The sequence below is a fragment of the Heptranchias perlo genome, chromosome 5, assembly GCF_035084215.1.
Source record: "Heptranchias perlo isolate sHepPer1 chromosome 5, sHepPer1.hap1, whole genome shotgun sequence".
Lineage (NCBI taxonomy): Eukaryota > Metazoa > Chordata > Chondrichthyes > Hexanchiformes > Hexanchidae > Heptranchias > Heptranchias perlo.
This window is the reverse complement of record NC_090329.1, coordinates 81,289,740-81,307,273: the sequence shown is the minus strand read 5'-3', so window position 1 is coordinate 81,307,273 and position 17,534 is coordinate 81,289,740. Positions and strand designations below refer to the sequence as shown.

Here is a 17,534-nt window from a genome sequence, read left to right as displayed (position 1 = left end):
ATGACTTAACTAAAGCAAAATATTAGGGATGCTGGAAATCTGCAATAAAAACAGAAAATACTGGAAACACTCAGCAGGTCAGGCCTCATCTGTGGAGAGAGAAACAGTTAACGGGGTCAATATTAATGCCCCCATGACAGGCGGGAGAGAGTCAGGGTGGGGGGGGTTAAAAATTAAAAATTGCAAAACACAACCCCAACCCACCGGGTACTCACCTGCCACCATTTTAATGGAAGCAGGTTGTGTGCCATGTCTATGCCCCACTCTCAAGAGACAGGACACTTCATTATAATATTTAAATCAGGCTTGTACAGTGCAGTTGGGAGCCTGATTTAAATTTAACGTTGGCCGGCCAGGTTTTCCAGGGCTGGGGAAACCCGGCAGATAAATGAAGATGGGAGCTGCTGGATCAAGCAGCTAAGTGCTCTTTATAGCAGTGCTTGTGACCCAGAAGAAGCAGGAGTGCTCCCCGCTGCCGCCAACCAAACCTTCTGCTGACCAAGGCCTTTCCTCGCTGCCCCGCCATCGGCCGACCCACCCCCCTTCCAAACTAGCGATCCTAAGCCTTCTGCCCCGCAATTTGCCAACCCCCCCCATTCTGCCCCATGATCTGCCGACCCCCCCCAAACCCATGACCTTTCCCTTCCAATTGCCAGTCTGACCCCCCCCCCCCCCCATCCTTATGCCCAGCAATCTTTGCCAACCCCCATCCTTCGAACCGCGCTCCCTCCCTCCCAATTGTCGGTCCGACACCCCCCCCCCCCCCCCGATGCCCCCTAATCTTTGCCGATTGCCAGGGACTGTACCCAGTGGTCCCCTGCTGTGGCCTTCTAACATAGGCTTTCCTGCCTGGCAGCCGGCAGCCTTCAATCTGACCTCCTGCTTGGAGGGAAACGGAATAATAAAATGATAATTAAGTCCTGCCATTAAATTTGGACATCCGCGTACACAGGATTTGTGGGTTTCCCTCCCGCAAACAAGCTCCCCTGGTCCCTCCCTGCCTCCCCGTGAATATTAGGGCCAACATTTCAGGTCGATGTCCTTTCATCACCGGATAGCTTAACTGTTTGGGAACTGGATTAAAGTTTACGGGGATAGAAGTAGAATGAAATGATCAAATGCTCCAGAAGATTCAATGGTTGACGCTGAGGCAGCCTTGCAAGGCAATGTTGTCTGGAGGACAGAACTTCAGGGTTGCATTAATGGTAATGTGAGGGTAAATGAATATTATGAAATTTTGATGCATAACATTTGCAGATCGCACAGAATTTATGGAGAACATTCCCTTGAGATAAATGGGTATTGTAAAATTCATAATAGGATAAATTGTGCAAAGGAGTTGCCATAATGACTTAAATTTCCTTTATTCATTCCATGCTTTCTTTTTATAACTTTTTTTGTCAATTGTGTGCATATCAAAGTGAGGAATGTTACAGCTGGCAAATGGAACTCTTGCCATTTTGGGCACCAAAGACATATTTTGCGTTACCCTGGACCATTAAATGTGCAATTTCCCAAAGGTCAGTTTGGTTCCTGGGAATGAGAGGGTTGTCCTTTGAGGAGAGATTGAGTAGAATGGGCCTATGTTCTTTGGAGTTTAGAAGAATGAGAGGTGATCCCATTGAAACATATAAAATTCTTAGTGGGCTTGACAGGGTAGATGCTGAGAGGCTGTTTCCCCTGGCTGGGAAGTCTAGAACTAGGAATCATGGTCTCAAGATAAAGGGTCCGCCATTTAGGACCGAGATGATGAAAAATGTCTTCACTTGGAGGGTTGTGAATCTTTTGGAATTCTCTACCCTGGAGGACTGTGGATGCTCAGTTGATGAGTATATTCAAAACTGAGATTGATAGATTTTTGGACACTAAGGGATATGGGGATAGGGTGGGAAAGTGGAATTGAGGTTGAAGATCAGCCATGATCTTCTTGAATGGCAGACCAGGCTCGAGGAACCGTATGGCCTACTCCTGCTCCTATTTCTTATGTTCTTATGTTGGGCCAAATTAATGAGGCTAAGTTATCAGCTTGTACAGCCTTTTTAATATTTTAATGGAGTCCCAAATCTTACAACTTTCAGTGAGGCTCTGCCCAGAGCACAGACCAGGCTGCACCAGAGACCGTGTGGTCTTTGTCTGCTGAAAAAAGCTTCTTAAAGGAAAAAAATAACTATTCAATTACATTTATTTTGCATTTTCCTGCACCCTTGGCTGCAATTTTGCCTAATGCATTAGCTGGTTTTGTTGGGTTGGCCTCCATTTTGGGGTGGTCTTTCCCTGCTACTACCTTTCTCCATTATTCCTGTGTACTGCTGGCTTTGATGATGTACCTTACAGAGAGCTGAAAATGGGTAATCCTTTGGGGTTTTCAAATGCACTGCATAATTTAGATGAGGAAGCGTAGTTTATGAGAGACCAACAACCCCTGAGATATTTTGGCCATGCCTATCACTACCCTGTTACCTGTACCTGGACATTAGAGGAGGCTTGTCTTCACCTCTGCTTCAGAAGACAGATTGCCACAGAGTTGTGCCATCTTCTGCACAATGATCTGCAAACAACATCGGGATCAGAGTTGGCTCTTCCCTTGGAGGTGAAGATTACCCCAACATGAAGTCAAACTACCACATCCTTCCAAGCCACCCCTAACATCCACCAAATTAGGCAGTCTGCAATACACACGTGTATGCAAGGGCCAACATCGTCATCACTTTTTGTGTGGAGAGGAGGCATCAGCTAGACCCTAGCTAGGGTACGGTAGCATAGTGGTTATGTTACTGGACTAATAATCCAGAGACCTGGACTAAAATCCGGAGTTATGCATTCAAATCCTGCCATGGCAGCTGGCGAATTTAAATTCAATTAATTAATTAAATTCAATTAATTAAATAAAAAATCTGGAATTAAAATACTAGTATCAGTAATGGTGGCCATGAAACTACCGGATTGTCGTGCAAACCCATCTGGTTCACTAATGTCCTTTAGGGAAGGAAACCTGCCGTTCTTACCCGGTCTGGCCGATATGTGACTCCAGACCCACAGCAATGTGATTGATTCTTAATTGCCCTCTGAAATGGCCAAGCATGCCACTTAGTTGTAAAATCTCGCTACTAAAAGTCATAATAAGAATAAAACCGGACGGACCACTAGGCACCGGACACGACAACGGCAAACCAAGCCCAGTCGACCCTGCAAGGTCCTCCTTACTAACATCTGGGGACTTGTGCCAAAATTGGGAGAGCTGTCCCACAGACTAGTCAAGCAACAGCCTGACATGGCCATACTCACAGAATCATACCTTTCAGCCAATGTCCCACACTCTTCCATCACCATCCCTGGGTATGTCCTGTCCCACCGGCAGGACAGACCCACCAGAGGTGGCGGTACAGTGATATGCAGTCAGGAAGGAGTGTCCCTGGGAGTCCTCAACATTGTCTCTGGACCCCATGAAATCTCATGGCATCAGGTCAAACATGGGCAAGGAAACCTCCTGCTGATTACCACCCACCGCCCTCCCTCAGCTGATGAATCAGTCCTCCTCCATGTTGAGCAAGACTTGGAGGAAGCACTGAGGGTAGCAAGGGCACAAAACGTACTCTGGGTGGGGGACATCAATGTCCATCACCAAGAGTGGCTCGGTAGCACCACTACTGACCGAGCTGGCCGAGTCCTGAAGGACATAGCTGCCAGACTGGGCCTGCGGCAGGTGGTGAGCGAACCAACAGGAGGGAAAAACTTACTTGACCTCGTCCTCACCAATCTACCTGTCGCAAATGCATCTGTCCATGACAGTATTGGTAGGAGTGACCACTGCACAGTCCTCATGGAGATGAAGTCCCGTCTTCGCACTGAGGACACCATCCAACGTGTTGTGTGGCATGACCACTGTGCTAAATGGGATAGATTCAGAACCGATCTAGCAGCTCAAAACTGGGCATCCAAGAGGCGCTGTGGGCCATCAGCAGCAGCAGAATTGTATTCCAACACAATCTGTAACCTCATGGCCCGGCATATTCCTCACTCTACCATTACCAACAAGCCAGGGGATCAACCCTGGTTCAATGAGGAGTGTAGAAGAGCATGCCAGGAGCAGCACCAGGCATACCTAAGAATGAGGTGCCAACCTGGTGAAGCTACAACTCAGGACTACATGCATGCTAAACAGCGGAAGCAACATGCTATAGACAGAGCGAAGCGATTCCACAACCAACGGATCAGATCAAAGCTCTGCAGTCCTGCCACATCCAGTCGTGAATGGTGGTGGACAATTAAACAACTAACTGGAGGAGGAGGCTCTGCAAACATCCCCATCCTCAATGATGGCGGAGTCCAGCACGTGAGTGCAAAAGACAAGGCTGAAGTGTTTGCAACCATCTTCAGCCAGAAATGCCGAGTGGATGATCCATCTCGCCCTCCTCCCGATATCCCCACCATCACAGAAGCCAGTCTTCAGCCAATTCGATTCACTCCACGTGATATCAAGAAACGGCTGAGTGCACTGGATACAGTAAAGGCTATGGGACACGACAACATCCCAGCTGTAGTGCTGAAGATTTGTGCTCCAGAACTAGCTGCGCTTCTAGCCAAGCTGTTCTAGTACAGCTACAACACTGGCATCTTCCCAACAATGTGGAAAATTGCCCAGGTATGTCCTGTCCACAAAAAGCAGGACAAATCCAATCCGGCCAATTACCGCCCCATCAGTCTACTCTCAATCATCAGCAAAGTGATGGAAGGTGTCGTCGACAGCGCTATCAAGTGACACTTACTCATCAATAACCTGCTCACCGATGCTCAGTTTGGGTTCCGCCAGGGCCACTCGGCTCCAGACCTCATTACAGCCTTGGTCCAAACGTGGACAAAAGAGCTGAATTCCAGAGGTGAGGTGAGAGTGACTGCCCTTGACATCAAGGCAACATTTGACCGAGTGTGGCACCAAGGAGCCCTAGTAAAATTGAAGTCAATGGGAATCAGGGGGAAAACTCTCCAGTGGCTGGAGTCATACCTAGCGCAAAGGAAGATGGTAGTGGTTGTTGGGGGCCAATTATCTCAGCCCCAGGACATTGCTGCAGGAGTTCCTCAAGGCAGTGTCCTAGGCCCAACCATCTTTAGCTGCTTCATCAATGACCTTTCCTCCATCATAAGGTCAGAAATGGGGATGTTCGCTGATGATTGCACAGTGTTCAGTTCCATTCGCAACCCCTCAAATAATGAAGCAGTCCAAGCCCGCATGCAGCAAGACCTGGATAACATCCAGGCTTGGGCCCATAAGTGGCAAGTAACATTCGCGCCAGATAAGTGCCAGGCAATGACCATCTCCAACAAGAGAACATAAGAACATAAGAAATAGGAGCAGGAGTAGGCCAATCGGCCCCTCGAGCCTGCTCCGCCATTCAATAAGATCATGGCTGATCTGATCTTAACCTCAAATCTAAATTCATGTCCAATTTCCTGCCCGCTCCCCGTAACCCCTAATTCACTTTACTTCTAGGAAACTGTCTATTTCTGTTTTAAATTTATTTAATGATGTAGCTTCCACAGCTTCCTGGGGCAGCAAATTCCACAGACCTACTACCCTCTGAGTGAAGAAGTTTCTCCTCATCTCAGTTTTGAAAGAGCAGCCCCTTATTCTAAGATTATGCCCCCTAGTTCTAGTTTCACCCATCCTTGGGAACATCCTTACCGCATCCACCCAATCAAGCCCCCTCACAATCCCATATGTTTCAATAAGATCGCCTCTCATTCTTCTGAACTCCAATGAGTAGAGTCCCAATCTACTCAACCTCTCCTCATATGTCCACCCCCTCATCCCCGGGATTAACCGAGTGAACCTTCTTTGTACTGCACATTTTAAATTGTGCCCCTCTGTACAAGCAGTTTATTTTCTGAATTTATTAATCCATGCAAATTCTAAAATCAGATCACTTCACATCAGAATAACTAATTTACCCAGGCTGTGGGGGAACTATGGTACACTTCCAAACACCAGTATCCCTATTCTTCTTATTCATCAGGTGCTTAGGCTTACTATCAGCTGGGGTTTTTTTAAATTTGACTGATACAAGCAGATACTCGAAATTGTGATATGGGGAAAAAGAAGTAATTGACTGTTCTATAATCTGCATGAGGTCATCGTTTGACCAGAAATGGATCACAATTGATTACAGTGAGCCAGAGCCAAGATAAACTCCATATCTGGAACATATCCAGGTCATACCAGGCTCACAGCAATAAAAACAACGACATTGATCAGAATTCCAATCTTCTGCCACATACTTTTGAAAAGCAACACCAAATGATAACATGTCATGTCCTGCACTCAGCAGCTGAGCTACAGATCTGTTAAGCTGTTTCCAGTTGATTAAAGTTCTCAAACATTGTAAAAAAACCACAGGCTAAATCCATTCTCTAAGCAAAAGAATGTTCCTGCTATTCGAATATAGACAGGGCCTGATTTTCAACTATTTATTTTTTTCCCCCAACAACTTTGGAACAATTCCCATTCCATTGAAAAATATTTTTCAAACTGCGATCTTTTTAATCAACTTGCAGAAGATTTGCAAGAAGTCACAGGAAATTCAGCAAACCATTCAGAAACGCACTGTAACTGCACACAAATCTGCTTTTTCAAAAGAGCTCCAGTTGAATAAAAAACTTGTATAGAACCTTGGTTAGACCACACTTGGAGTACTGTGCACAATTCTTGTCTCGATATTATAAAAGGGATATAGAGCCATTGGAGAAGGTGCAAAAAAGATTAATTAGGATGATACCAGAACTAAGAGAGCGTCTAACCACCTCCCCTTGACATTCAACGGCATTACCATCGCAGAATCCCCCACCATCAACATCCTGGGGGTCACCATTGACCGGAAACTTAACTGGACCCGCCATATAAATACTGTGGCTACGAGAGCAGGTCAGAGGCTGGGTATTCTGCGGCGAGTGACTCATCTCCTGACTCCCCAAAGCCTTTCCACCATCTACAAGGCACAAGTCAGGAGTGTGATGGAATACTCTCCACTTGCTTGGATGAGTGCAGCTCCAACAACACTCAAGAAGCTCGACACCATCCAAGACAAAGCAGCCCGCTTGATTGGCATCCCATCCACCACCCTAAACATTCACCCCCTTCACCACCGGCGCACTGTGGCTGCAGTGTGTACCATCCACAGGATGCACTACAGCAACTCGCCAAGGCTTCTTCGACAGCACCTCCCAAACCCGCGACCTCTACCACCTAGAAGGACACGAGCAGCAGGCACATGGGAGCAACACCACCTGCATGTTCCCCTCCTAGTCACACACCATCCCAACATGGAAATATATCGCCGTTCCTTCATCGTCGCTGGGTCAAAATCCTGGAACTCCCTTCCTAACAGCACTGTGGGAGAACCATCACCACACGGACTGCAGCGGTTCAAGAATGCGGCTCACCACCACCACCTCAAGGGCAATTAGGGATGGGCAATAAATGCCAGCCTCGCCAGCAAAGCCCACATCCCATGAACGAATAAAAAAAAACATCTGGCAGGGTTCACTCGAGTACAAAGAGTTTGAAATCATACCTAAGTGGGCATCAGGGCACCATTATGCACATCAGTGGCCATAATTCAGTAAGTAGCCATGATGCTTTTCTTGACACAGCACTTATAGATTAATCCAAAATGTCACACCATATTTTTGGCTCACTTCATGAAATCAACTGCATTACAAGCAGTTTCTAATATGTGGGTCCACAATCCCTTTCTGTCCTTTTCTGTTTCCGTTAACTACTACTATTGCTTTATCTTAGAAGTATTCTGAAGGTTGCTACATTTCTTTATTCTGGAGGGTTGTTTTTTATGGGGCAAGAACTGGAAGATGGAATAGAATCTACCTCCACCAGGTTTCCCTCGCTCAAGAGATGCACTGGCAAACTCCAAGGGAGGTGGGGGGAGGCACTTCCTCCATCCACTCCCTCCCTGTTCCCAACTTCAATTTGGAGCATGTCTTGGGGCATTCCAGGCTCCCCCAGAAATCCGCAAATGGGCCCCATCAGGAATATATCAAACAGCAATTGATTCCAGAGGGATTGATTGCAGTTTGGCTCTGGGCCTACTAGCGAGGAAGTAAAAGAATAACACAGCATTCTTCGTCTTCATCCAGACAGTCCTGTGGTTTCTCTGTCGTAGTGGCAAGGTGCCGCACTGAAATTCTTGCACTTCGGCTGGTGAGTGCCACTGTAGTGTCGCTACCGGTACAGGTACCTACCCTTAATAAAATAACGACCCCATCACTGGAATTTAGGACAGGGTCACAGCAGGAAAAAAGCAGTTCTGCTCCATTGCACTTCCTACCACAATGTCCACCTTTGCAGCAATGTCTTCTCAGGCATGTTGCTACCTGGTCTTTGTGGTGGTGACCTCCAAAGATTCAAAAAGGTCAACCTGCCCCTCCAGCACTGTAGCAATTCTGAAAGAGCCCTATCAGTGAAATTGTTTTGTTCTCTGCTGTCATGCCACAATTTCTGCTGAAGTTACTCTCCGCAGTGCTGTTTATCTCTGGAGCTGCTACTTAAATTAGCCGTTAAGCCATTCAAAAAATGTGAAATTGGCATGATGATAGGTAACTTTATAGGTAACTCAGGAGTTTCCAAAGGTAACTTTATCTTCACAGTAAGTGAATGTTGTTTCCAATAGAAAACACAGAAGCATTCCACTTGATTATAGATTAATCCAAAATGTCACGCCATATTTTTGGCTCACTTCATGAAATCAACTGCATTACAAGCAGTTTCTAATATGTAGGTCCACAATCCCTATCTGTCCTTTTCTGTTTCCGTTAACTACTACTATTGCTTTATCTTAGAAGTGTTCTGAAGGTTGCTACATTTCTTTATTCTGGAGGGTTGTTTTTTATGGGGCAAGAACTGGAAGATGGAATAGAATCTACCTCCACCAGGTTTCCCTCGCTCAAGAGATGCACTGGCAAACTCCAAGGGAGGTGGGGGGAGGCACTTCCTCCATCCACTCCCTCCCTGTTCCCAACTTCAATTTGGAACATGTCTCGGGGCATTCCAGGCTCCCCCAGAAATCCACAAATGGGCCCCATCTTGATTAAGTCAAGAACTAGGATTAGTAACACTGAAAAAACAAGAAGTAGGAGAGAAGCATTAATGCTCCCTCAAGTGTGAACGTTGGTTAATGGAGAACTGAGTAAAGCCATTTGGAACTGTTGCAGTTTGAAACCCTACATTGCACATTGATTGGTTGAGACTGACTAACTGAAAAGCTTTAGGTCCACAACTGAGAATTTGAAAAATACAGTACAGTTTTCTTAATTGTTGGAGGAATAGAGGGAACCCATCTGATTTACTCAAATAACCACTTTGCAGATTTTCAGATGACTTCTGGAAACTTGAAAGCAAATATTGATTCTGCCATTGAATGTTGAAGGTTGTAATTCTAGCACCTGTTCTGCAGCCATCTATTTTACAATCTTTTCATATTTCTATCACACACCAGGTACCGTATGGATGCAACAAATTTTGAGTTTAATTTATTCGGATGGTGACCCAGCTGCCGTACAAAGCAAACCAGCGATTGAACGTGTTCCTTGGATGGAGCTGCCATTCTCAAATTTTGAGTCACGCCCATCACCTCGCCTGAGTGTCTCTCATTTGCCCTACCAATTAATCCCAAAGGATTTCAAAAAGGCAAAGGGAAAAGTAAGGTGATCTCTTATTGCTTTACATTCTTCTTTAATCTCTTGTTCTTATTTTAATTGGGTGGATGTGTTTCCTTTCTTCTGTGTCCTTTTACGTTACTTGTGTGTTTCCTCTGTATATTCCGGGGTGCTTTCTGTTTGAGCATGTGAGTGATTGGTGGATAGCTAAGATGGTTAGTAATACATTGAGGAGGTTACAATATAAAGATACATGATGAGGAGCTGTGGATTATGATTTATATCCCATAAATAGTTTGAACTGATAATGAATGAGTACCAAAATCACAAGTGAGTTACAGTCAGTGTAACAAGTAGGATATAGATCGTATCCCACAACTTGTTATGGAGGTAATTTTCTGAGGCTCCCTGCCACCATCACAAACTCAGAAAATTACCCCCTATGGGGTAGATCTTGACTTTGTGCGATAGTGTAAAACGGGTGATAGCGAGTCGGCAGCCCATTTTTATTTTCATTGCAGTCAATAGAAATAAAAATCAGGAGAGATGTAAAACGGGCTGCCGACTCGCTATCACCCGTTTTACATTATCCCACAAAGTCAAGATCTGCCCCAATGTGTTCTGAATTAGCACTTCTGGCAGAGAGCTTGAATTTATAGGTGGAATATTGCATGTGGCATGCTGACGTCCACCCTGAATACCCAATATGTGCCCCTGTTGCATAAAGCTCCGTGCCAGTAGCACCATTTTGTAAAATGTGCCTCGATACATTAGGTAAGTAATTCAAATTATATTATAAGTGTAAATTTAAAATTAATTGTAATGGGAACTAAGCTGACATATGAACTGTGCTGTGAAATTAACATTCACCTTTTTATTTTAATTTTCCTCAGTGGTCCATCTGCCCTCCATTATGATGCCAATTCCATGAACTAAGAAATCAAATCATAGTAGTGGCATCATTAGGGGTTGCATAAGATATCAGGAATTGTGAGCACAAAAGTTTGATTGGTTTGTCAATGCCAAATGACCATTGCTCAGATGTGTTACTTACTGTCTTGAAGTGTGCTACACATGAATATATACTGTACACTTAACAGATTTTCAGCAAATTAAGACTTTAAAAAAATCTTACTTAGAGAAGAAATTTCAAAGTAATGGACCTTTGCTGTAAGTTTCCTAAGGTATTTAGTCTAATTTGATTAGCTAGATAAATCAAACTTCTGAGCAAATTGCACAACTTAGATTGCAGAAATATCGTACTATCTGACTCAACCTTCTGTAATAATTGTTACCTGACTGAATGATCAAGAAGATAGTATGGTTGTAAATCATGTAATAACAGCTCTGCAGAGACATGGTTCATAAGGAAGTACTCACTATTGGTAACTACTTTTCACAAATGTTCTTTTCAGTATTATAGACAATCAAGAGCAAAATAATGGACTACAACTATTGGTACTTTGTTGGGTGTTGTGGAGGTATCATTGGCAACAATAGTTTACATTTTATAGCACTTTTCACAGGAGCACATTATTAAACAAGCTGGAATTAAGGAGAAGTTAGAAGTGTTGACTGAAAGCATGGCCAAAGACATAGATTTTGAGGATGCTTCTGAAAATGGGGAGAGGGGTAAGCAAGATGAAGAAATTTAGAGAGAGATTTCCAGAGTACAGCAGTTTGATGGCTGAAAGCCCTGCCAGTAATAATTGAGCAGAGGGAGGTGGAACCTGAAGTCAGAGTAGAGGGTCTATGTTGGGGCATAAGGTTAGAAAAGATTGCAGCAGTAGGATAGAACAAGGCCAGGGGGAGACTTGAAGAGGAGAATGAGGATTTTAAAATTGATGCACTGGAAGACAGAGAGCCAGTGAGGACACATTGCTTAAAGATGACAGAAAATTGAGGGTAAGTACCTTTGTTCAAAGTACTCCCCTTAAACAGGTAATTTCACCCTGCTAATTCCAATTAACAGGACTGCTAACAATTAAAAGCAACAAATTAACATTAAATTAGTTTTGACAGCTTTTCTATTTCATTGTATGATTTCAAATATCATAAAGCTATGAAATAAGTATAAGCAGTTACATGTAATCAATAACTTCCAATAATAGAATACAAATGTACTCTACAAATTCTTTTTTTTTTACGATTTCACATTCAACTAATCTAATATTTTAAACGCAGGTTATCTATGTTGCTCGAAATCCGAAGGATATTTTTGTGTCTTTATATCACTTTCAAAATTATGTTGTCGTCTTGGAAGCACCATTGAGTTTTGAAGACTTTCTTGAGAAATTCATGGATGGCAGAGGTAAATATTTAGCATTTACCATATCATGTATTTTATTCCTTGTCTTTTCTTTGTTTTTATCATATTTTGGCTCACTTTGACTTCAGACTTTCAGTCCTATGAACCAATCATAGATCCCTGTGATTCACATCTCGCGTACATCTCTTGCTTCCTTAGTCCTTGATCTGAGGAGTGCTTCTCTTATTGCCAATCAATACCAGATTGTTAGAGTAGTGAAAATAATTTGGAAGCAACTTCCTAGCATTCAGAGGGAGTGTCCCATAGCCTTTAAGCTTTCAAGGCTGAATAATTCAGCCATTTTCATTTCTGATGGTGCGAGCTCCTTCAGTTGTCAGGTTTCTTGTTCTATCAACCTCCTTCTTTGGCTTGGCTTGAACTTTTTCATGCACTCTTTTGTGCACCTCCTGCCATTTGCACCCATATCTTATGATTACATTCAACTGCTAGGTGATATGCAGTCAGGCTTCTGTACTCATCATAGGATTAGAGAATTACTGATCCTCCACTGTGAAAGATTATAGTACTCCTAGACAGTAACTTGTCGAATTTTAGCTACAAATGTCAGCTTTGTTGTTTGTATTATTACATGTTTTATTACAGAGGTCAATTGTTTTATTTCAGGTTTCTACAGGTGTTTAACTGGGATTATGTACAGTCTCTGAAGATTGGGTGGCTTGCATGTCTATTGGCCAAATTATTAAATTCAGGGAAGCAGAAATTATTCTCTACGCATCTGAGATCAGACCACCATTCTTTACTATACAGAGTATATGGCTTGTGCCAGGACCCCAGCAGGCCCAAAGGGTCTGTGGGGTTTCCATGCGCAGCTCAAAGATCGAAGAACACTCATGGGCTGTAAGTTTGCAAAGACATTCAGCCCCACTCCCCTCACCCCCCACCCCTCCCAACCCCTGCTAGGGCAATATTCAGACCTTGAAGCCTTCTGGCTGCTGTTCTCCATGCAAATAACCCAGGACAGAAGACTCGTGGGAACTTTTCCTTCTGCAGGTGCAGTGCACTTCAAGTACACTGCACCCAGCAGGTGTCCAAAAAGGAAATTTAAGTCTGATACTTTATTGCATTACTAAAAATGACCATGACTTTCAATTTCATTTGCCATTTGGTATCATGTAAATGTTTTCTCTGACAGTGATATACGGCTCTTGGTTTGACCACATCCATGACTGGTACATCCACAGGGATGAATTCAATATCCTATTTGTGACCTATGAGGAAATGAAGAAGGTAATTAGTTTAACGTTGTATTTTTATTGAGAAACCAAGAAGAGCTCAGCTCATATTTCAAGTAAAGCAGGAAGTCATGATTAGATTTTGGCAAGCTAGAGTTTTCAAAGTCTGAAAACTGTATGAGGATACAAAGACAGAGAGATCCCCGATATTACCAGGGAGGTGGGATGGCAGCTGGGGTGGGGTGGTGGGGAGTGACTGGGCGCATGGGTAACCCGCCCAGTAAAATCCATCTGTTTCCCGACCCGATCGCAGGTAAATTGAAGGCACTTACCGTGGCTTTCGGGTTTTCCGTCGTCAACCTGTGCAGCGGGCGGACTGCACACCCGCATCACAGGCTGTCAGCTGGAGGAGCCCTATTTAAAGGGGCTGTCCTCCAATGCTGCTCCTGCAGCAAACAACCAAAAGTACAGAATGGAGCAGACCAGGGGAAAGGCTGCTCCCAGATTTACCGATGTCTCACTCCAGGTCCTACTGGATGGGGTGAAGAGGAGGAGGGATATTTTCTACCCAATGGACGGGAGGAAGTGGCCTGCCTCTGCCACCAAGAAGGCCTGGCTCGAGGTGGCAGAGGAGGTTACCAGCAGCAGCAACGTCTCCCGCACATGGATCCAGTGCAGGAAGTGCTTCAATGACCTAATTAGGTCAGCCAAAGTGAGTACACTTACTCATTCCCCAACACTCCATCTTCCACCTCACCGCCCCCACCCCACAACTCCTTCTGCACTGCCAACACTACTCTATCACATCACTCCTCACACCCACTCAAACCTCATCCTCAACTTACCTGCACTTACTCACCTCCCCAGTATTCATCCCACCACTCCCACTCAACCCAATCCTCATACAATGTCATGGCTCTGTCTCATACTCACCCTCTGATGCATCTCTTTCACGATCAGCCTCACCCAAAGCAATGCATTCAGTGGTTGGCCACGTCACCATCCCTCACTCACGCCTCTCTACTTTCTCCCCTTATAGGAGAAGACAGCCCAGAATGCACAGGAGAGGGCGAAGACCGGAGGGGGGCCGCAACATCAGGTCGTCCTCACGGATGCGGAGCAGGAGGCTCTGGAACTAAGCCGCACACCTCGAGCGCCTGTCCTTCGGGAACGCCGAGACTGCCACCCGACAAACGGCTGGTGACAGAACTTTAAGATTCAGCACTCACAATAGCAAATGATGTTAACATGCCTTGCCATCTTCAGCACCTCAACATATGTCATCATGCTTAATATTGCCTTCAGTTCTCTTACAGGGCCTTCAGCGACCGCCGTGACAGCCTCTGAGGGGGCACAGTCACATCTGAGTTAGCCATCCACCAACGCAGATACACATACGTCGGTGGGTCCCCATCCTCAGTTAGTAAGGGTCGCACATGGTGAGTCACCACACGCATGTGAGCATGAGCAGACACTGGTGGCAGGGGCAGCTGTGGAGAGTCCTCGTCGGTAGGAACACTCTTCTCCAGGCTCTGCTCAGCCGGACTCAGATGCTGAACCCTGGGGGCCATCCTTTAAAAGGAGAATGATCAAAGGGCAGCAGCACATTTGAGAGGTGCTGGAACAGGTGCCACGCGCACTCTCCACAATCGCACAGAGGATGGAGGAGTCCAACTCCTGCATGAGTGGAAGGGTGGCACAGGTACAGGAGGGGATCTCTGAGATACTGTCACAGGGACGTGAGGGCGTCTCTGAGATAGTGTCGCGGGTAAGTGCGGGAACGTCTGCGATTGATGGAAGGCTAGCCTCCATCGAGCTTCAAGCACGGCTCACAAATGAGTCCATTGAGGCCCTGACAATGGCCCTTCGGACTCAGGGTGAGCAACTTTCTGCCGCCTTAAACAGGCAGGCAGATACTCTGGCACTGGGCCTTAAAAGGCTTCACACATGTCCTCCAAACTGTCATCCAGCGGGGTGATAGGAGTGATGTGGGCCTGGCCCAGGAGAGGGATGATGGCGAAAGGGGACATGGAAGTGGGGACGCCACTCAAAGTGCTCCCACGTCTCACCCGTTGCCCCCCTCTTAGCCAGTATCCACAATGCTGCCTCCTCTCCAGGTGGTCGAGTCTGCCCCTGCACAGGTGCAGATGGAGCAGTCTTTGGAGTGGCCCTCATGGGCACCAAAACACAGAGGGCGTAGGCCCAAAGCATCTAATCGGTCAGAGCATGAACAAGAGCAACCTGCCACTACCTCTGCTGCAGCCACAGGGGAAGCACCACGTAGGAGTACTCATAAGCGTACGGCAAAGGTTTTGTGAGCACAAAGGGGATGCACAAGGGTGTTTGATGGTTTGTCATGTTTTTTATTTATATTTGATTTTTGTTAATGGCACATTAAATATCATTATTGTCACCACTACTGCCACGTCTTGGCCATTCTTGACTGGCTTGTGTAATAAGTCCCTTTCACGAGGTTCACCATAAACACCCACACTTGATGCCACCCATTGGGTCACCCTACAGTGGGTGTATGTGTAGTTGCACGACTATTTTGTGCAGGTGCCTGTGGCGCAGCACTGTGTTGTGGAGCTCCACGTGGCGGAGGTGGACAGTGTGCCTGGCGAGGCTGGTGATGTTGCTCGTCCTCGGATGAAGTGATGAATGCAGTTATGGCGCCCCTCCCCCCCCAATTCTGATGGTGTGAGTTTGAGAGGGTCCGCAAAGTAGGTAAATGTGTTTGCACAGCAGAGTTCAGGGTATAAATTAATAATTTTGAGTGGAAAGACAAAGGTGTTGCAGCCAAAACTTTGTCTGAAGTGACAGAGTGCCCTGCTGCAATAAATGAGATTTTACCCCCACCTGTCAAATAAACCTTTGCATCTCTCACTGACTGACTGAAACACATCTGCTCCAACAGGGAGTATATCCCACAGCACGGGAAACACACTGAGGATCCTTCAAAATTGCACCCCTGCCAAAATCTGTACTCAATGAGGTTTGTCAAGTATCTAACTAACTATGTGAAGTAGCATCCCGCCGGCTTTAATTGCCGGTGGGAGTCCTGCATGCGGGACCTGCACGCGCACCCGAACGCATCACTGGGGAACCCGGAAGTCAGCGGGTTGGAGCCGGGCTCTGAACCCGCTCCAGGATTCCGCCATTTTAGGAGCCCCCCCGCCCCCAACGCACCCGCTCAGCTATCCGAAAATCGGCCCCACGGAGTCCCATGGTGTTAATGTCCTGGGAAAGAATGCAACTGATTTTCTTCAGCATTATGCCCCACATGTGCCTATTTCAAGCACAGAGAGCAGAGGAAAAAGGGGTGGAGATCTCTTGCAGCTGGCCCCTGTCTCATTTGTGGCTCACACAAGCTCCTGGTTGGCTGAAACAGGTATAACTAATCAAATGAGCCAGAAATTGTACAATTATTTTTATGTAATTTCGTGGTGGTGGGATGTCAAAAAAGGAGCCAAAACCCAGACTTTTGCGTTTACGCCCCTTTAACATCACCCAGAAAATTGCGCTCAGTGGGGAGGGGGTGGGCATGGTAGCTCACATCATTCCCTTAGCATAATGGGTTCCTCATTTCGAATCCCACACTACACATGCGACTTAGAGGAAGTGGGGGAGGATGAGGATGAAGTATTTTTGAATGCCAAGGAAATGATACTTCATTGCAGGGTCAGCGCCCCTGTCCGGCGTGACCCTGCCAACTGAATATGTCAACCACAGAGAATTATCTGGATCTTATCGAGGAGCAATGCCTCCAGAGGCTAACCCCACAATTTCCTGGATAGCACTTATGTGGAGCTATGTAAATGAGTGGCAAGAGGTTTAGGCGGAAGTATCTTGGAAGCAGCGTAAACGATCAAGGAAACTCACACGGAGCAATGTGTCATCATAAAACCTGTGTAAATCAGTTATCTGCGAAATTCCACGGGAAAAGCCAGCGCAACGCTGCTCTTACACCATAGTTATAGCAGAACTTTTCAGGAAATTCTGGGCTGTATAGGGAAACAGTGATGGAGTTTTATGCCATGCGACAGGACCATCTGCAGCCCAACTCTAGGGCATGGATGGCACTGCCAAAAGCAGTAAAAGTGCCATCCTGAACTTTTTTGATTCTAACTCTTTCCATGGGGCCAATGGGGCATCAGTAACATCAATCAGTCTGTAGTGTATAGTTGTATAAAGCAAGTGAATGATGCCTTGTTTACCAGTGTAAGCAGATAAATCACTGGGTAACAGAGAAAAACAGCAGCGAGCTCTACGTTTTTTTTAAATGGCAGGGTTCCTTAAATTGTCATTGATGTACCGAAAGAACCCCACATGCTCCTTCATACTGGAGAGCCTCATACATGTTTCTATCT

General features: G+C 45.7%; 1 protein-coding gene across 2 annotated transcripts in view; it reads left to right on the top strand.

Moving 5' to 3' along the window:
* Positions 1 to 17,534, top strand: part of LOC137321888 (amine sulfotransferase-like) — a 74,457-nt gene that overhangs the window by 43,810 nt on the left and 13,113 nt on the right. For both annotated transcript variants that reach the window (XM_067984716.1, XM_067984715.1), the window contains exons 3-5: positions 9,504 to 9,706; positions 11,848 to 11,974; positions 13,125 to 13,219. In XM_067984716.1, the coding sequence (XP_067840817.1) occupies positions 9,504 to 9,706; positions 11,848 to 11,974; positions 13,125 to 13,219 (425 nt within the window). The remainder of the gene's footprint in view (positions 1 to 9,503; positions 9,707 to 11,847; positions 11,975 to 13,124; positions 13,220 to 17,534) is intronic.